We start from the raw sequence: 21529 nt of genomic DNA, 5'->3' as shown, positions 1-21529 counted from the left end.
TTTGAAATGGTTAGTTCCATGTGTTTTACTCTGCAAATGTGTGTGATGACTTGCCATTCTACTTGGTAGCAAATCAGAGCTGCTACAATCTCTAAGGAAGCCTATGCATTTCTGCTGTATGGAATCATACTCTTAGGTTACAAATTCTAAAGAATTTGCCTGAACTACATGCTTTACATACTTCCCTTCATGCTGTCTTTTATTATGGTGTCTGTTGCTGCACTGAACTGAACATCTTCACAGGAGCTTTAGTCCTCTTTCTTTGCAAGACCGATGAAGGGGTGATAAATCTGTTGCTCAAGCGTAGCTGGACATTTGATTTTTTTTTCAAGTTCAAATGCCAAAACACGATCATAGATCATGTCTTTCAGATTTGCTGTCATCAGCATTTTCACCAATCTCCCAGAGAAAAACCTGGTGGCAGCACAGATTTTGGGGTACCCCTGCATGGATTGATTCACCTGGGTCTGTAGTTCCTGGGGTGAAAACTGCTTTGTTAGTGATGATACAGTGGAACAAGAAGCCTGTTTTGTGTTTGTGCTCTAGTTCTGTCATAACATGAGTGAATATGCATCTTTCTTTTTCAGTGCTAAACCCAGACAATCTATTACAAATCTCATGCCCAGAGCATTTTTTACTTTTTTGTAAAGTTTTTTGTTTTCTTTTGCTTTTGTTTGTTCTCCTTTGCAAGATTTTGAAGACCTGAGGATTTTTGTAGCTAAGAGCCATGACTTCAATGTCCATCCTTCAGGGAGTAGATGACGTCCTGTTTTGTAGTCAACATCTAGAAGCAGGCTATTATGACTGGTACTGTGAGGACTGGGCAGCAGTACTTCTTGGGCTGCCTGGCCTTATGCCCACAGTACCGTGGATTCCTTGTTTTTCGTGAAGCAAAGTAAATTACTGCAGCTCTGGACTGCGCATTCAGAATCTTTTCTGACAGTTTTGTGTTGATGCTCCCCCTCCCCTTTCTCAAGGTCGTTCCTGTTTGCTGGCACAAACAGGCGGCTCGTAGCTGTAACACCTCCGGAGTTAAGTGATGCTTTGATAATGCCTACTATCAGTTCTAGCCCTTTGCTTACTGCCATGGTTTTCAGCTAAAGCGAGGGAAAGGGGCCCTACTTCTACAGGTCTCAACTTCTGCCTCGCTGCTATACTGCTTCGGACGACTCCCCTTTCCTTTTATTTCCGTGCTGAAAGCAATTCTCAGTCCGGAGGAGGCTGCTGGGCGTTCTGATGCTCGTTCGAAGGGAGGGGAAAGGGAGGAGAGGCCCTTCTCCCCAACTGTCCGCTCCCTGACAGGGGCGGGCCGGGCCGCAAGGAGTTAAGGGCCGCTGCCGCCCGCGGTTCTGTCTGGAGCCGCTGCACGCTCATTGGTTGCAAAAAGGTGAAATTGAAACCACAGTAAACTTTTGACCCTGTAGCAGTTCTTGTGGAACGCCTTCCCCTTGCCAAGAGCTGAAGGCTTCTTTCCCCCCCCCGCCCGCTTCCCCCTTTTTCCTGTATTTTTTTTTTCTCGGTAATCATGCTGTGCTGCATGCAGTCTCCCTGAGGGGAGGGGGAGGACGAGAACAAGCGAGTAGTTTGCTTGTGTGCCGCTAACGGCGAAGCTGGAATTTGCCTTAAAGGCTACTACCAGCTATCTTCTGAAAGTCCCATCGCTACACAAGTAGGAATCAGTTGGGGTTTTTTTTCCCGTTTCCAACATGTTTCTGTGTGGTTGAAGAAAAAACAACCCAACTACAAGCAACCTACAAACTGATGCTGACCATCGGAAAGGGAGGATGAGTCACCCGGTACGATGGTTTCAGCGACCTTAGTAAACACTATCGAATTTTTTAAAAGATTGAGGTGGTGTCTCCTTACTGAAATCCTACGTTGGAATATCTCAATATTGCAACTTAGTTCATATGTCTGTGAACTGAATACATATTTACCTAACTCCTTTTCTATTCTGCATCTCCCTGAAACAAGAAAGCCTCCAACAACTCAGTCTGAGACAAGAAGTGTCAGCTGAACTTCACTGCCAAATTGCAAAGTGTCGGAGGCCTAGAGTAGCCAATGCTAGGAATTTTTATTTAGAGTGTGACTCCAGCAAATTCTGGACCAAATTAACGCATGTGTCATTTTCATACTCTGCAGATTTTACCACAAACCTGAAATACCTGTGGCCGGGAAAATTCACCTTCCCCTTTGTAGCTTTGCCAAATCAGACAAGTTATAACAGCATTACATTTTCAATGAAGTATGAACACGACATTTAGTTATTTCACATTTCTTTCCCCTTAAGTGCGTGTCTTGTCACTGACAAAAGAATCACTGACTTGATTACTGCATCAGTTTCCATTTCCTCCCTCACTGGCTCATAGGCGCAGGTATGGCCGCCTGTTCTTGCTGGAACATTAAATTTACTGAATGTTAAGTGCCATTTAATCAAGTAGTTACTCAGCACCTTACCTAGAGATAACATTCAAAACTCTTTCTCAACAAAGAAACCTGATGCCTGACTACTTCAGTCTGTTGTTTCCACATCTCTCCTGTCTTGTTCTTGCAAATAGTTTCATCGGATTTATATAGCGTGTTCATTTTCCTAATCAGAGATTAGGCTGAGGAGGTACCCACAACTGCTGTGATTTGGACTCTTTAAAAATTGAGTTCTGTAAGCAGTTTAGTGGTAAGAAGTGTTTACTTTACAGCGGTGTTAGTAGAGTAGGACAGAACTGTGGTGGTTCCATGTGAGCTGTTCTTGTAGTGCTGCTTTGTTCTTAATGCAGCTTTTTCTGGGAATTGAGGGAGTCTCCAGAAGCATTGCCAGCAACATCGAGGAACGATGAATATTAAATGATTAATAGCGGACCCTCTGCACCCTCATGTGTGTAATTCTCCTTGCAATTGCAAAAGAAACGTGCCCTGACTTTGATCGTTTGTGGCCTCCCTGTTTATTCCAGCTAGTGTACCTAAGCAGCAGCTATTATACAGTTTCTTTTCCCCCCCTCCCTGTAATTTGTTGTTCTCTCCTTCCTGTGCCTGTGCACATCCTGTCTGATTCTCATTGTTTCATGGCAGCTCTCCTGCCTTCACAGTGGAGCTGCACATCATGTTGCCTATCACAGTAAAATGGAATAAATGCTCTTCTAAAGGAGAGTGAATAACAACTGTCACAAATTAGGAATCAATTCTGAACTCTATTTCTGAAGCATAATTTAATGTGTCTTAGAGTTCTCTTGCACACTTGCATGGTTGCATTGTGATAACATTATGTGTACGTGCCTTTTAGTGGTAAAAATCCGTGAACTCTAAAATTGTTGCTGCAGATGCCAGCAGAAGGGTGGGAAACTAGCAAAAAAAGTAACGCTGATACTGAAGCTGCAGAAGCACAAATTTCTTTAGCCCTATAAATCCTATAACTTCAAAGGACCCCACTGGGGAGAGTGGTTTTGAAGGTCATTATTGAGAGTTAACTGCTGATAATGAAAAATCACTAGTGTAACTGTTTCCTGTAATAAATATGGCTGAAAAGAAGGGAGTCACGGATACTGTGAAGACATTTTGTAACCAAAAAGCATTTAATGAGCAGTCACAAACAGAAAATATGTGTCGGCGTTCTCTACTGCTTTATTCTATGTGTTTATTCAGAGAAGATCTTCATGTTGGTTTCATCTCCCCACATTCCAAAATAGGGTCTTGCCAGCTGCTTTGGAGCTGCCCTATTAGAATTTTCTCCCCCACCAAGGTTTCCACATGATGAATGAGAAATTTAAAGAGAAGTTCCTGCCATGGTGTTTTCATCTATTTTTTCCCTGTTTAGAGTAAGCAGCTTTCTATCTAGAAAGCAATTTTCTATCTGCTTTCTTCTAAAAAAAGAATGGAAAGGTGATTTAGAGGAGATACTAGGGCACAGCTTCTCAGTTTGGAAAATTATTATATGTTCCAAAACTCATCAGAGCTACTATTGTGTGCTTCAGACTTCTGCTGGTTTATTAAAGCTTGGTAGTTTCCCCTTGATCAGCTCCTCACTGTCATGCTGGCATAAATGATGCTGGAAAAGAGTAGACATGTAGTAGTTGGACCTCAGATTTTTGCTAGGTTTTAAAACATTACCATTGTATGTGTCTTTTCTGCCTTTATATCCGTTTCAGTTGGTGGTGAAACTTACTACCTGCAGTGTGATGGTTTAATTGTGGGATACAATAAGTGGCTTTTTCTTGGCTTCTTCTTCAATAGGTTTGTCTCAAAACTGTCCTGTCCACATCCTTGTTGCAGCTTTTCAGTGATGAGTGAACACTTGGTCTTCTGCAGCAGTAATGTCTTGGGTTTCTGGATTTTAAATGCTTTTTAAAAGAGCATGTTTATAGCAACAACTTACTGAAAGACATTTAAAAAAAAATTATCTATTAATTTTTGTACCTCCTCTGCCAATATAATAATTTTTCTGAGTTCTCTTGTGATATCATCAGGATGCAACATGAATAGACGCAAGAAATTTTAAGCTGTAGACGTATGAATTCCCTTGAGGACACATGTCCATACACACAGTCTTGTTTTTCAGGAATCACTGAGAATTTTTTTTTTTTCTCCTTTAATGTACAAACTAGTTTGTAGAAAGAAAAGTTCTGATAGAAAAGTGATGTGATCTTGGTGAAGCAGACCTCCTGCTGCAAGTTGTGTTCCACCTGCACTTGGTTGAAAAATGTGATAAAAATGAGGATTGGCTGCTATAGCTGAAAGGACTTTATGCATTTATAACTCTGTAGGTTGCATTATCTATGTAAATGTGTGTGAGATAGGGTGGGTTGATGTGCCCTGATAATCAGGTTGTTCCTAACTTCTGTTACAGGCTCGGGTTTTTTGATCTCTCAGGCAGTAGGGACAGTAAACAGTAGCTTTGCCTACTGATTTCTGCTGAAGTACCAGACCAGGATATTTACTCTGCTGACTTTTTAGAAGAGTGTGCTTTGTTTCCAGCACAGTTTTAAGCTGATTCCTCTAAACTTCCCTTTTGATGTTTCTTGTGTGTGTGTGTGTGTATGTATATATCGTGCTTGTGATAGTCAATATAATGTATCAGGTAATTTATCACAGCAGTAAATGAACTATAAATAGGAGAGAGACAGTATTACTGAACTGATACAAGAAAAGAAAAAAGAATCGGCTGAAGTGGTCCATAACTGTTGCATCTGTTTGTTTGTGGTGTGTAGTTGTGCTTACACTAGTCTGCTGAAGACTTAGACAAGAGAAGGACTCAACTTTACAGTTTGTGGTATCAAAAATTCCTCATGCTATGTCATGGCACAATGCCCATTTTTTGCTCTGTCCAATCAGATGGCAGCTGGAAAGGCATGGTTTTCTTCAAGATAAGTAAATGAAAAGCACGGGCCAATGTAGTCGCTGTACTAATGCTCTTGCCCTTAAAGTAGGGAGTTTTTGTTCTCGAGGTACAAATAGGGAATGTCCAGAGAAATTACAGTTCTGACAAATAGAAATAAATTCAGAGCAAAAATTATGTGCTAGTAAAACCAGTATGTCTTCTATCTTGTTGGCTCCACATGCTATAGCAGTCTTTTTTTGATGATGCTGTGAAAATACAGGGCAAGTATTTTTCATTTTGGATATTACTACTGAAATACATTTTCATTTCTAGCACTATACCAGACAACTGCAGACATTCATCAACCTCAGAGCTCTGAGGTGATAGAAATTTGGAAAATAAGTGATGTTTATCTAATTTTTTTTTTCTAGTGATAAGTTTTCTCTGTCCTAGAAAAATACAGAATTGAAAGTGGATATAAGAACAACATTTTTTTCTTTCAGGTTGCATTTGACTTGGTTTGAAGTTGACTCTGTCCATTCTGGTAGAAAGTGTATATTAGAGGATTAGATGTAACTTGATGAAAGATTTTTAGGAAAGCTTCCATTAATTTCAGTGTCATGATATTTGTGTAAAAATATCCTACTTGGAAGTTAAAATTTGAAAACAGTAAACTTTTGATCTTGGGTAAATGTTGCCTTGTATAATGCAATATATTCAGCCAGTAAAGTAAAAATTGCATTTTACTGGGCTCTAGCTTGTGGAAAACATAGTGCATATTGGTTGGCAATGCCTGACAGCTGATATTTATCAAGGCTAACATGAACTTTACTCATTCTTACATTTTCAAGCAGCTTTCAAAGCTCTGCATCTATACAAACATTCACATGAACTTTACTCAATCTTGCATTTTTAAGCAGCTTTCAGAGCTTAACATGTGTACACATGTTCAGCCTGTCTTGTTGCTTTTATAATTTTGTTCTAGAGATGTTAGAGTTAGGGTTAGGGTTAGCACAGTGGTGTATCAATACTCTTACTAAGATGAGAATACACCCATAATGATTTTCATTTCTCAAATTTAGTCACAATATAAGCATTTTGTAAACTAGCACTATAATGTAAACATGTAAGAGTAATGTTTAAAGATCAAAAATATTTTTTAACTATTAAATGTTTTAGTGGGCTTCAGACTTTCAGTACATGGGATTATATTAAATATGCAATATACTCTTGGAAGCATACATTTCCTAGAAATCATAAAATTAAATATAGTTAAAATGCAGTTCCTTAGTAGAATAAATGCTAAAGCTTTTCTTTAGGTAAATGAAAACGCATGTCAGAGAGAAGATACATTTTCTTTCCAGGGATGACCAATTTTTCTGGGAGCCATTTTGGTGTTGTGGTTAAACAGTTCATGTTCATTGGCTGAATAATAAAAAAACTTGTCCTCCTTGCTTTAGATGTCATAAAGAATTATGAGATTGTTTTGGAATGTTAAAAGCACGGAATGTAATTATTCTTGTCTAATAGTCCTCTTGAAGAGAAAAATGTCTGGAAGAAATTATTATTTTCATGTTTTTCAGATTTTCTGTCAGTCCACATAGCTTGCTGGTCTTTTAGACTTACAGTTTCCTTCAGTAACTTAGACTTACAGTTACTTCAGTAAGTCAGTGTTGAGGTAGACAGATCACAAATGTTGGCTGCCAAGTAACTCAAGACTGAAGGGGCCTTAAAACTGGAATGGATGAATATGATTATGATCGTCATAATTTTAACTACTGATCAATGGTGAAAGATATACATATTTTCCTCCTTACTAATATGCTTAATAAAAATGTCATACTTATTTTATTTACTAGTATTCATACTAACCCTTTCAACCTGGAAGACACTTCAAATGACATAAGAAATAATTTTCATTTTTCTTTATTTATATTAGGAAATAATTTTCTTTCTTCTTTAACTAATATCCAAATTGCCAAAGATGAAAGATAAATTAGTGTCTGAAGCCAGTCTGGAATTCAGAGTTTGCTAGACCACTTTGTTAAAAATTCAAGGGTAAAGATGGGATTTCTTTGCTCCCGTTAGGAACCAGCAGGGTTTTAAACCTGTGCATTTTCTGTGTTGTTTTGGATTGACAAAGGTAAAGGCCAACATGAAGAAATTTTCACAGCTACAGCTTTATTATCTCTGAGTGTCCAGTTTATGCCTTTGTCCACTGTCTCCCTTGCTGGCTTCTTGTTAATGATGTGCTACTCAAGCATTTTTTTTATAATCACCTGTAGTTCAGTGCAAGGTGCAGTCTTCTCGTTTTTTAGTCCTGTACTTCCTGTTGCAATTCATTTTCAGTTCTTCCCATGTAAACAAGCTTTCCACTTCTTGAATGCTAACCTTTTCCCTGTGGCATCCCCTTTAACTTTCTCACAGAGCCATGTAGGTATTTTTTGATATTTTTGTTCTCTGTTCCAAAGGCTATTTAGGTGTAACAGCTATTATCCAGGATTCACTTGAGAGGCAGCATAATCTCTCCCTCTCTCTCTCTCTCTCTCTCTGTTGTTATTACGATACAGTCATAAGAGGGCCTGTGTAATCACTTTTCTGTCTTGAGGGAATGTGTGGTGATGTCCCCACATACGTCTAGAGATGTGTAAATTAATATTCCACACTACTTCTAGGCTGCATGTTGTTTTGTTAAACACAACTAACCTCAAATGACAATTATACCATCTTTCACAATTCCTTTGATTTGTGTGCACAAGCAGTAACTGATTCATTTGCTGCCTTCCTTTTCCTTTTTATTTTCCTGTTAAAACTGTTTGATGAGATACCTGGTTTTAATAGTTTGAACTGGAGCTACAGATGATGTAATGTAATGAAGAAATGAATACCACATTGTAATGTGCTAGAAGTGTTAGAATATATGTCTCGTGCAGTGTATGTCTGTTTAATGAGGGAAAGTCTATTCACGTTTTCTTTTCCTGTTTCTGTGTCTGAGTTTGTTTCATGACTCCTGCCTGATTCATCTAAAATTTGAAATCAGCAGAGAGATCCAGCAAGAAACAGACTAATTTAGTTATACCACATGAGGTTTCCTGACTGCATTTTACAAAATTATTCACATCTTCGTGTTACAAACAAAAAAGCCTTGCAAGCCTTCGTCCCCCACACCCTCCAGTATAGCTGTATAAGGCCTCTATGATCTCTGTTCATATTGAGATGTCACAGATGTGTCCACTTTTCTGGGTTCTTTTCTCACATGAAATGACCATTCCTCCTTTGATTCCTTTCTCAGGCAAATTGGCATAGGCTATACAAAATGAAATTTAGGTCACAAATTACTTTAAAATTATTCTACTTGAATGAATGGAAGATTTAGCTGCTGATATTTGTATATACACATATATATATATGGCAAAATGTGGCAGAAGATGGTCGTCATAAAAATATCACCAAAGGAGTGTGCGGTTTTAGTGTGAAATGTAAGTGTGCAGTTGAGTTTTAAAGATGCTATCCTGAAGATTAAAGGCAGGTGTGTTCACCTGCCCTGTTAAAACAACTAGGAGTATTAGGAATAACTAATTTTAAATAAATACTTTTAATTCTATGTATTTTAGTTTCACTATTACAGGCGATCTGCTTTTCTGTCATGTGTTTTGTTTGCTGTTAACATGGTCCTTTTTCTGTTGCTCTAACTCGCAAACCGGGATGAGTAGGAAACAAATTAACAAGTAATGACAGTCCAAAAATAGATCTGCATGCATTATTTATCAGAGGAACAGGAGATGAACGCCAAGCATCTTCCACCTCTGACCGTCTCTTAACTACAAGTGTTCTGCCGTATTAATAAATGCAAAGTGAAAAAGGTTCAATTTAATTGTCATGTCTGAGAAAAAGCCCAAGCGTGCATGGTGTTTACTAAACATAAGCACTGCAGGAGAATTGGTAAATGAAACCTGGCAAGGTCTGAAAAAACAGTCTCCCTAAGATAGAATGTTTAATATAAAATGAATGTGCATGAAATTAAGAATATTTAACATGTTGCAACAAGGTGCCTTTCACTAGCATTAGAGATGGCACTTTTTTTAAACTGAAACTTTTTTTAAACTGAAAGTCCTGATTCAGTGAAGTCTCTGAATCATTTATACCTAGTAAATCCCATTTTGGAATGTGAGAGGGAGAAAGGGTAGAGAATGATCAAATGCCTGTGTTTTGGAATAGTGTTTTATTAGTTACTGTACTGGTGGGGGAAGTGCTGGATAAGCACTGCACTGGATAAGTGATGTATCAGTACAACAAATATATTTTCCTGTTTGCTTCATAATATAGGTATAGGTGCTTTTTATCTTAAAAGGTAATGGAAGACTTTTTAGTATAAACTAGTTACATGAAAACCTCTTTATTTACTCAGTTTACATGAGTGTCTGTTTCAGTGGTTTGTTTCATTGCACTTTGAGATTCACAAAGCTGTAGTAAAGATTCAGTGGCATTTTTATCTGCTGCATTTGCTCCTTCCTCAGAGGTTTAAAAGTATGTTGGTCTTACGCACTCTAATTTAAAGTGTATTGTATTTGGGTTCTTTTTTTAAAAAGGCACAGTAATTATCTCTGAAACATTTAAGGAAGATTGCAAGTGCTGCCCTTTTTATGTCTTATTTTAAAAAGTAACTATCGTGTTCACCGTATCTGGCACATTATATATAAGCATATTTTTAACCTGAACACATTGTAGTGTGTTCTGTGTTTAGGTGTCTGTCATATTGTTGTTGTCTGTGCCACAGGTAACAATAAGACTTCTCACTTAGCCATCTCATCTGGACTTTAATGTAATGATCTTTCTTTATGTCTTTTACAAATTTGATCAAAAAACCTACCGTATGTAAACTTTGATTTGGTAGCCAGGATGTGTTGGATGCTAAGGTTCTACATGGTGTGAATTGGTTATCTTTGTAGCTCGTCCTGAGAGTGGGTAAATTAGTCAAAGGTCGGTATGTTGAACCCATTGAGATCAAAACATGCTGAATGATGTTTTTGTTTGAGCACTCTTGGGTTTTGGTTGAGCAGGCTTTAGACAGGAAATTGTATGCTCACGTGTTGAAAGTTGTACTGATGTGAAATCCGATGGGGAAGCTGACTGCACAGCCCCAAATGCCAAGCGCTTAGTGCATGGCTGTGCTTTGATATAAGCACCCTAATAACATAAACTAATTCATGTGAAGTGGAACAGACCACAGTGTTAAAATAAAATATTTTTAAAATTTAAGATGTTAAGATGTTGGCTAATACCTCTGTATTTAGAAGAGGAGCATGTGGGTTTAGTGTAGGGACAAGAGTTGAATGGTTTACTGTTCAATGTATAGCAGAGGTGACAGTTATGTGAAGTTACATATCATATATTATTTTTGTTTTACAGGATGTGACTTAAAATGAATTCTGATTCTGAAGGTCCTCTGAAAAATATGCAGTGCTTGAATCTTTGCTAAGGACTAGTAAGTGACTGATCTCATATTTGGACTATATATACCTGAACATTTTTAAAGCTACAGTTTAGTATATGAGAAGCATGTTCTTAAAAAAAGAAAAGGATGGGAGGGAAGAAAGAAGAAAAAAACTGAACCCAAACCAAAAACCTTACTGCACCACTGCCAGAAAGTGAAATTGCTCCTTATATTCTTGTGGATTCCTGTCTATGTAAGTGGAAACATCAGTTGTTTCTGTGGTTAGTCTTAGAACAAAAGAATCTTTGCATAATATCAAAAATATTTTGAATCAGAAGTTTCAATACTTTTGATACTTTTTATTGTGTATTTGAGGGAGCTAAAATGTTGAAATAACAAATTTGAACTAAGTATACAGAGTTGCAGAATGGAATATCCTGTAGTTTTATTTATTATCAAAATTTCAATATTGCAATCTGCATCTTGCAAAAATGTGTGACTTATATCTTGTTTTTTAGGAGGGAGGATTCTATTTAATATTCTAACATTGTGTAAAATTCCAGGGCATGCTCATGATTCATTGAAATGAACTTGTTTGGTTTAATTCTTTGTAACTGGCTTATTTTGAGTAATGCTAAATTCTGCTTAGTCAATTCCTCAAACAAGAAATCAGCTCAGACAGAAGAGCTTCCAAGGATGCAAAATACCACAAGCATACATACTTAATATAGGAAAAACTTGGTGGTTTCGTAGGATCAACGAAGTATTTAAAATGTTTTCATGCAAAAAAACCATTATTTAAGAAAATATTTAGGATATGTTTTAAATTAGTATTGTATAGTTGTGCATTTTGCAGGGTAGTTAACTGTTTCAGTGAAACAGATAGAAAAACTAAATCTGAAACATGTAATTGTTGGTATTTTTGGAGCCCTGCTAGGATAAAACCTTCTCACTTGCCATGTCCTGTTTGCTGGATAGATCTTTCATCTACCAGCTACTGAGAGCGGTGGCACAAGGGAATCATGCTTGAGTTGGACAAGGAAATGAGTACATTGAAAGACAAGGTAGCAGAAAGCAATCTAAGGGATATTAAATAGTAGCTTTCTAAATTCTGTGGGTGTGAGTTGAGTACAATGAGGGAAGAAATAGTTGCATCAAACTGAAAACTTTCTGCTTACTGTGCTTAGTAATTTCAGCATCCTTTTGGCTTGAATGCGCTGTAGGAAATGGTCTAAGGAACTTTCCCCATTGCAAACATACTGTATTGTTGGCATGTGCATCGTTTTCTTGTTATTTCAGGGTGGAATTTTAGAAGACAATGGATTTTACCCTGTCAAAATAATGAAGCCGTGGCGGGTTGGACACTGCTACTCAAAACCACACGTTTTCTTTAAAATCTATGGTTTTGTTTGGAAGGCTGTACCATACGCTGTTGCAATAGATGGATTAGTAATTACTGGAACTATTTTATCTGCCATGTGCAAAACCCAGTACCTTTTTAACAACTCATTTATGCTTTTCACTGAGAAGTGAATAGACATATGAAAAGTGTATGGTACATTGCAAAGGGTGTAGGCATGAGCACCTTAATAATAAGGACTGGTGGTTTTCTTCACCAGAGTTACTGCTGAACAAGAATATCTTTGTTATTTTCTGTTATCTTGACTTGAGAAGAATGTAGGAAAATTTAAGATTATACATGCAAAGATGTTGCAAATAATCATGGAAGTTTGGAACTTTTGCTCCAAATATTGCTGCTTTCGGTTCCACACCCCCAGTGGGATTAGGAGCATCATGATGGAGTGGTTCATTATTGCTACAATCAATGGAATTAAACAGTGCCTTGCTTTGAAGACTTTGTTTTGGGTAATTTATACTGATGGAAAATTTAATAGATTTTCTTGCATTTGACCAGTTTTATGTAGTAACTGAGCTACTCAGTCAAATTAAGCTAGCTTTTAGATTTATTTTAATCATGCAAATAACAGAATTTCACTCTAATTATTTTCTTTAAAAAATACTTCATTTAGGTAGATAATATTGTGTGGTATCACTAGCAGAGAAGTCTTTTTAGCCATCGTTAGTGGTTCATAGGAAAGAAATAGTGTTGTTGCCTCTTATCTCAGAAAGTAAGTTTACAAAGATGCCTGTGTTAATTTTTTTTTTTCTTTTAGTAGTAAAAATGCATAAAAGTTTCAGCTTTTGAAAGCTGTGTTTCAGAGCTGTGTTTTGAAATAATTAACTTCAGGAAAACTCCCCAAACCCCCAAAATAGCCTTCCTTTTGTAAAAAATTTTTAGCCCATTAGAAATTACAGGTTCAGCTTCCATGAAGAAATAGAACACCTGGTACTTTCAAAAGTGGTGATTTCTTTCATTAACTCACTGAGGAGTTAATAATGAAAGAAATTGCTTCTTTTGCAAATACTTCCTGTAGCTGGGAAATTAGTTTTCCTGTTAAGAATTTGTACTGTAAATCCATCTGTTTTGGGAAGCAGCCTCTGTAATTTCCTTAGCTAAACAGTTACAGAATTGTTCTAGGCATGGCCTGCCTGCGCAGCTTGTAATGATATTCTTAGCGAAGGGAAAATGCATGTGCAGCAACTCTGCAGCTTCAAGCCTGAACAAACTACCACCAGTTACTTGGGTGTAAGAGTAGGAAAACAGTTTATGCAAATTACTGATTTTTTTCTTCATTGTCCAAGCTCCTATATTTATCATGTTTCTGAGACAAATTGTAGTAATTTTTGGTTTTCTATTCAATTACGTTGTGAGTTATCTCTCAGTACAAGTAGATATTAAACCAGAAATGACATTTCTATTTTAAATCATTTAAAACAACATGTAACCTTCAAAATTTATTATAGTGAAATGTCTATCCTAGTTCAAACACTGCTTAATGTGTTTCAAATGCTTCCTTCTCTTAAGCAGAATTTACTCTTGGGATTCAGACATACTTGCTTTGTCCACATCCTTCCTGAGTTAGCCTTAAGACTTACATTTTAAGCTCTTCCTTTCTCTTTCCACATTAGCTCTTAAACCTGCCGTTCTTACTGTACTCAGCCTGTAAATGTAGTTAGAGAGGGAGCGAGGGAAGCAGCAATCCTGCAAGTGTGTGCAGGTGTCACCTACAGCATGCCTGAAGATGCAGCTTCAGCTGTGAGGTCTGTAAACATAAGACCTTGAGTCATCTGTAATGCTGAGTACCAGCTTCAGATAATCAACTGCTTTTTGCATGATCATAAACTGGTTTTGGAATCTCTTTTTTCCAGCTGCTTACTTGTTCAAATGAGTAGTTTTTCATTCAGCTGAATGACGCTAATTGAAGGAAATATGATCCCCGCAGTTGTCCAGTTCTGTACTGGCATCTAGTGGCCTAACAGTGTATTTTTCTTGAACTTCATGTAAAGTAGGCCGCCACGGATGTATTCGGGATTTTTTTGCCCTGGAGGAATATACGAATGGATAAAGGTCTTCAGACTTGCTCTTCCATCTCTCTGCTGGGTTTGTCTTATTCATCCTGTTTCTTTACCAGTATTTATGTGTAAGATCAAGTTCTTATCTGTACAGTTCATGCCCATAGTACAGAGGTAGGCATCTTTTGTAGTTGTTTATTTCAAATGGAAGATTGTGTTTGATTATTTGGTTTAATTCTGTTGTCATTTTAAAAACATGTTATCCTTCCTTTTGTAATATATATCGATTGGCATGAAGATTGGTTATGATAGAATTTTATGTTAAGCATTGTAACATTTTATTAGCTGCAAAGAGAATTTTTACTTTAAAAATATGCTATTTTATTTCTGGGCCTTTTTATACGTGCTAGAGTAATCCAATCCTTTGTCCTGTCTAGCTTTAAAAATTTTGTAGTGCTGTAGAGAGAATGTTCTTTTAAATTCTCGATGTGTAGAATTAAAAACCTCCATGCTGCCTCATGCAAATCTGTTCTTGTGTGTCTTGGTCCTTTCAGTTTAGGCTTTAGAAAAAACTACAGCAGATATCCCCCCCACCACTGACAAGAAGCCAATAAGCAAAAATTCAGTCAAGTAATACAAAAAGTATTAAAGTATTACCACGCACTCACACACTTCTCAAAAGTAATACACATGCTTCTTTTTTTTTCCCCCTTTTTTTTTTTTTTTTCTTTTTTTTTTTTTTTTTTTTTTTTTTTTTCCCCGTAGATATCATGTCATGGAAGCAGTTAGTTGATTTGCTACCCTTTGAGGGGTTGGCTGTCTTTGCTGCTAGTATGCACTGCGGACTTGTGTTTAACTAACTTCCTGTTCAACAGAGCGCTCATATTCTGTTCTTCAGAGCTTCTTGAGACAGTTGGCCACCAGCCTCTGATTCCTTAACGTAAACTTCATTTAGTTCTATCAGTTCCTTGTCCTTGTGATTTGTTATTACTGACTCTAGGAATTTGGTTGTCCTAGGCCAGTTTCTTTAAACAATTGTCGTAATGGTAGTTTTTGCTTGTGGAGACAAAGAACTTTTTCTGTGAAAGATTTCTTAATGCTTGGGTTATGTTATGCAAAAAAGGTTCTCTCTAACTGACAAGTATAACTCTATTAAGTAAATATTTAACACCATTTATTGCCACTGCTGTACAGGGTAAAGAACTGCAGTCTGAACTAGAATGCAGTAAATGAAATTTACACTTAATTTGGAAAATTCTGTAAAAAGGATAAAATAGTGCTTAATTTCTAACTGCCTAGATCTGTTTTCTCTCATTGTGGTTAGAAGACCAAAACCAATTTGGAACATCTTTATATAGTTCTAGCTGTGTTCTACAATACTCCAACTAGATACATAGCATAGATCCACTAAATTTTTTTCCTCCCTGAGTGTGTTTTTGATCCTAACATAACAGGACCTCACACGGCTTTCTTCTCTCATCTGCGTCTGTGCTCCGTTTTTTTTTTTCTTGGGAGTGAGGGGAGATGAGTGTCATATATATCTAATCTGCCAGGTTTGTGTAATGTAACTAGACTTTGACAAAATCGCCTTATATTTTATTGGGTTATGGCCCAGTCTTTGCTCCAGAAGCAATAGAAATGAAAGACAGTGGAAGTGTTTGCTTGCCTTGGCCTCAAAATTTTAGAAAACTGTATGGATTTTAGAAGATTTAGCAAGAGATGTGAAAGCTATAGTAACCTATCAATATAGTAATAGTAATCTATTGGCTGTATGCAGAGATGAGTATGAAACTCCTGTAAGCCCCCTGATACACTCCTAAGGATGAAAATTATTTGTTTCTGCAACTGTGTTTTAGTATGACATTAATTTATTGCTTTCTTTTCAGGTTATCTGAATATATGTTTAAATACCGAGAATTTCTTTTTTTTAGATGAATTGGAGCTATACAGTGGTCTAAGTTTAATGGTGCAAATATTAAATATCTCTGAAAAAAATTAAATGCATTTTTAACCTTTACTTTTGCTTAGAGTGATAGAAAGCTTTAGTAACCTGTGTTTTGGCTAAATAAAGGGTAGATTTTAAAGAAATGTAAACAAACATTACTTTTCAGTAGCACAATATTTATGGATTTGCATTAAGAAAACTCACTTGTAAATCTGATAAAAATAAATTACTTATCTGGTTAAGTACTCTGCATTTTGAAATAGTATTTTGAGCATTTTATTCACAATTATTATGTCATTGCTTTTAGCTGCTGATGCAAGGTCAAGATGAGTGAATTAGGAGAAAACTCCTTAGATAGTTTGACTAATGAGTCAAGGAAGCGCAAGCCATTGCCCTGTGATACACAAGGTGCAAGGTATGTTTATATTGAACTTAACTGGTTTATAATGAGTTTTTAAAAATACTTTTCAAATTTGCATTGCAATTTAGAGTAAGTTCTAACTAAGGAATTTGTTTAGTTGAAAAAGTCTCTAGGTCAGCTTCTGTTGTGAAGATAGGTAATTTTACTATTAGGTGTAGTTGATGAACTGTGCTTTATAATTAGACTCCCGTGGAAATTTTATTACAGTGGACGTATCATAGAATATGTTAGAATGGACCTTAAAGATCATCTAGTTCCAGTTCCTCTGTCATGGGCAGGGATACCTTCCATTAGATAACGAATCGCTTTTGGAGTTGCGATTGCAAGGCAAAAGAAGAAAAACCTCTTGCTTCACAGGAATTTTAAAGGCATCATCTTAAATTTGGTAATTGATTTGACAAGCCTCATTTCAGGTGGTTACATTTATCAAAGAATACTGCAAGAGGTTGAGCTTTTTGCTGGTTTGTTTGTACTTCCGTTTCTTTTAAGTTCATCTATGCTATCTTCCTGCCTCTCACCCAACTCTCTCAGATACTGTTGTCTGAGGGCCTCAGTTTTCTGTTCCCCACGACTTTTATTGCTCTCCACCATGTGAGAGCAATGTTTTTCTCTTTTCTTTTCTTTTCTTTTCTTTTCTTTTCTTTTCTTTTCTTTTCTTTTCTTTTCTTTTCTTTTCTTTTCTTTTCTTTTCTTTTCTTTTCTTTTCTTTTCTTTTCTTTTCTTTTCTTTTCTTTTCTTTTCTTTTCTTTTCTTTTCTTTTCTTTCTCTCTTTCTGCCTGCCTCCCTCCCTTTTCTTTCTCCATAGAGTATTAACTTGTATTAAATTTGTTGTCAGGCATTGTGTGTACTAATATTTGTCCCATTTATATATACAATCCCAGTGCCTCATGCCAATTGCCTTCATCATTATAAGAGATCCTGTCTGAGAACCTTAAATGCTTCCACTGTATCCCAGTGTCGTTTTATGAGTGTCCTCCATTCCATTTTCTCTTTCCCTTTCTACAGTGTCTCTCATGCAGGAGTTCTTTTTCAGATTGTCACCCTTCATTAGCTTTCTTTATCTTTCAAGCTCCTGCTTTGTCATGTGTTTGTTTTCTCCGTATGTATGGTCCATGCATACTTTCCTAACTCCTTCACTTGGTTTCTTCTCAAAGAATGATTATTCTCTTTCAATTACCTTGAAACCTTTGTCCATTCTTGCCCCTGCCCTGAGTCCTTCTTTTCCTATTCTTGCCATATTGTGCATGACATTTCTCCGTGTTGGTTTAGGCTGTAGACAGTCTCTTTACTCAGCACATTAACCTGGGTAGGAAAAAGAATTTGAGAGAGACATTTTGTCCAGAAACATTAGGTTGTCTGGGATTCTGCTCTTCTTGCATGTTGAGATGGCATGTAGGTCCTGATGCCTAGAAATTTATGAGGTATCACCTTCTGTAATCATCTCTCTACAATCAAACTAAAAGGAGTTAATAGGAAGCTAAATTCAGTTTTGTTCGTCTAGTAAATTTTAAGTAACTGTAAAGCAATTTCTAATATTAAAATATGCTTTCTGTATGAGTGCTACAATTTTATAGCAAAAGCAGCTGCTCTTTTCATTAAATTTGACAGTAGAGTAAAAGAGTAAAAGCAGAAGTATTTCTTTTTATTAATAGCTTTCTTCTGTTTTCTTGATGTCAATTTGTACTTAAAATTGTTAAAAAATAAGCAAACCAAACACAAACACAAACCCCAAAGCAAACAGCAGCATAACAAAGCACACACATTTGCCCTTCAGATTCATGTTGGCTGGAAGAATAACTATTGCCTAGGTTTAATGGGTGGGTGTTAAGTGAAGTACATTATTATCCACAGAGTGAGCGCAGGTTTTGTATAGGATGATATATAAGTATACAAAATAATGTTCTTCATTCCTAGTCTGGTCTGCAGTGGTGAGAAGCGTCGACGTGAGCAGGAAAGCAAATACATTGAAGAGCTGGCTGAGCTGATATCTGCTAATCTGAGTGACATCGACAATTTCAATGTCAAACCAGACAAATGTGCTATCTTAAAAGAAACTGTGAGACAGATTCGACAAATAAAAGAGCAAGGTACAATTCCCTGCTAAGTCAAGATTAATAGTTTAATTTCATTGTGATTCTTTTTTTGTAGCAGTAGTTACTTGGGAAATTGAGTAGTTTTTCACAATAGCATGTAACTGAGCAGGTCTTTGGACTTTGGCTTCATTCAAACCTTAAATGCACCTTAAGTAATTTTCTATTTAAAAGTAAACAAGTATTTATCATCACTTTATTGGGAATCAGGATTTTAAAACTGCGTACGGCGTTTCTTACCAGTTTTGAACCACAGACAAGTTAAAAAAAGAGGAGATGCTATTCTAACATCTGCTTGTACTCTATACCAAATATTTACTGGTATGAAGAACACATGCCATTGCCTTTCACTTCAAGGAAACCTACCCTTTTCTTATGGGCAAGCCTCCAATCAGAGATAGTGATTTTTTATGGATTTTTTAAAATTGCTTTTTTAGTGTGATTGAATGGACTCAGAATACAGCCAGCTCAAAAAAGGAGAAAGAAGCAATGCATAATATCTTGGTAAACTCTGTCAGCTAGGGTAAACCTAAGTGATATAATACTTTTTTTTAACCAACAGGTGTATGCAAAACCCATGTTTTGAAATATAGAGTGAGGAGTATATATAATTTATTTTTTTAAACACCACTCCACCCCATCTCCACCTCCCAATGACTAGCCTCCCAAGCTTATATGTGTCATTTGGGCAGTAAAGTATTAGAAAAACAGAATATGCTGTGTGTATCTTACCTGTTGTGGTAAATTGCCACATCTTATGCTAAAACAATTTTCAAAAATCAGCTTCTGTTTTTAAGGTTTTTTTGTAGTGTCATTGTGTGAATTCTAATATTTCATTAGAGAGTTGAGATGTTGTACTCCTCCTGTGGTCTGCTTAACCAGCTAGCAAGTACCACAAAATAAAGCTCACAGTGTTTTTTCTGTAATTCTGCTGCATGGCACGAATTCCCATTCCACCTTCCCCTGCAATAAATTAACAGAGAATATTTTGATTATTTAAATATGACTTTGTTATACGCATGCACACACATATGCACACGTATATACACGTACAGGCACACAGCTGTTAACATGAATCAAAGCCTTTTTGAAGAACAGTGGTGGTGGCATCTGAAGACTGTAACCAATGATAATGAGCTGATCAAAGTAAAAACATAAGAGATATATGAGTGTTTTTAATGGCTATTGAAAGACTAAGCAGGTATTCATCAGACGGTATGTGAAAAATAACAAGAAATGTTCACAAAGCAAGTTCATCATGTCAGCTTCAACTGCCAAGTCAATTTATGTGAGCAAAGACTTTGGCGTTATGTGGCCATGACATATTTTCTGGTCTTATCGGCCAACAGTATGTGAGCCCTTCTCTCTCATTTGTGCTTCTTTTTGTGTTTATTTCACACTCTCCCTAGGATCTGACTCGTAATATTAAAATGTGGCTATCACATGAAAAGTTGCTTTATGGAAATGTATTTTTTGGCTTTCAGGAAAAGCAGTTTCTAATGATGATGATGTTCAGAAAGCTGATGTATCATCCACGGGTCAAGGAGTTATTGACAAGGATTCATTGGGACCTCTTTTATTACAGGCAAGTACAAATTAGGCCCTAGTAAACCGCTATGGAAGCAAATACTTACGGCAGGGGAAAATATTACAATAAAATATGCAATCCTGTAGTAATAAAATAGTATGCAAGCACCATGCAGAAGTATGTTTGAGAGGTTCAGGAATAAAATCTATCATGTTTTCCTAATTTTGCTGAAATTCTCTGTAGAAGGAAATAGAATAGCCTTTTACTTTTTCTAATATTCCTATGCTTCATTTACTCTAGCAGTCATTAGCAAATTACTACTGAAGCAGTGCTTATTTGTACAAGGAATACTTTATTTGTTCTAGGGGATAGACATTAAATGGAGTTTTTGCAAGGAGAGGTTTGTTACATGTATGTCTGCATTTGTGTTACTAAATTATGAAGCATTTTAAATGAATGTTGCCATCAAGTAAAATAACCCAAGATTAACATTAAACAAAGGTACATAGCAGATAGCCTTTCTTTATGCCTGGAAAACCAATCTGATATTTACAAGTTCATGAAAGCATTTTTGAATCTTAGTTTTTTAACATAGATACTGAATTTCTCTTTCAGTTAAGAACATACAGTATTTGGCTAGCTCCTCCTATCTCATCACTTGATAGTGCAAATGTCTTCATGTTCATGACTCGCTGCTTGTTCCTACTGAACTTCTTGTTTCAAATTGCTTACTATTGAATTAACGGTACAAAATCGTAATCTAGTGTTCATGTGAATCAAGAATGAAACAAGAAGGCTGGTTATCAATGTGAAAGCTGAATGGAATATCACATGGACATATTAATTATTATTATATAAACAACTCCCTACCATATGCACTTTTCCTCAAAGAAGAATTTAAAACTTCATGTCTATCCTTGAAAATAAGTGAATATATTATAAATTGACATTTATCACACACACTTTTTAAATTAAATTATGTTGAGAATTAGTTGATCTGTCTTACACGATTTGTTGTCATATTAATATTTAGGCATTGGACGGCTTCCTCTTTGTTGTAAATCGAGATGGGAACATAGTATTTGTATCAGAAAATGTCACACAGTATCTGCAGTATAAACAAGAAGATTTGGTTAATACAAGTGTGTATGGTATCTTGCATGAAGAGGACCGGAAGGACTTTCTTAAAAACTTACCTAAATCTTCAGGTAGTAAAAGTTTATCTACTACACTTACTAGACTATTTGAAAACAATCAAAGAAGACAAAAATACCCCATAAAGGATAACCTTTCAAAACATATTAGTTATATAAAGAATGTTTTACTACAAGAATATCTTAATCTTGATAAACGCTACTGTGTTTGTACAATAGCATGCCATCAGAAATA

General features: G+C 36.4%; 1 protein-coding gene across 1 annotated transcript in view; it reads left to right on the top strand.

Moving 5' to 3' along the window:
• NCOA3 (nuclear receptor coactivator 3) overlaps window positions 1-21529 on the top strand; it is a 58195-nt gene that overhangs the window by 14770 nt on the left and 21896 nt on the right. Inside the window, exons 3-7 of the mRNA XM_058814538.1 lie at window positions 10718-10793; window positions 16409-16516; window positions 18437-18609; window positions 20097-20197; window positions 21174-21348. Coding sequence (XP_058670521.1) covers window positions 16428-16516; window positions 18437-18609; window positions 20097-20197; window positions 21174-21348 — 538 coding nt within the window. The 5' untranslated portion in view covers window positions 10718-10793; window positions 16409-16427. The remainder of the gene's footprint in view (window positions 1-10717; window positions 10794-16408; window positions 16517-18436; window positions 18610-20096; window positions 20198-21173; window positions 21349-21529) is intronic.

This window comes from Ammospiza caudacuta, chromosome 15 (genome assembly GCF_027887145.1).
Source record: "Ammospiza caudacuta isolate bAmmCau1 chromosome 15, bAmmCau1.pri, whole genome shotgun sequence".
Taxonomy (NCBI): domain Eukaryota; kingdom Metazoa; phylum Chordata; class Aves; order Passeriformes; family Passerellidae; genus Ammospiza; species Ammospiza caudacuta.
Note: the sequence above shows the minus strand (reverse complement) of the source record. Positions and strands in the feature narration are given on the sequence as shown.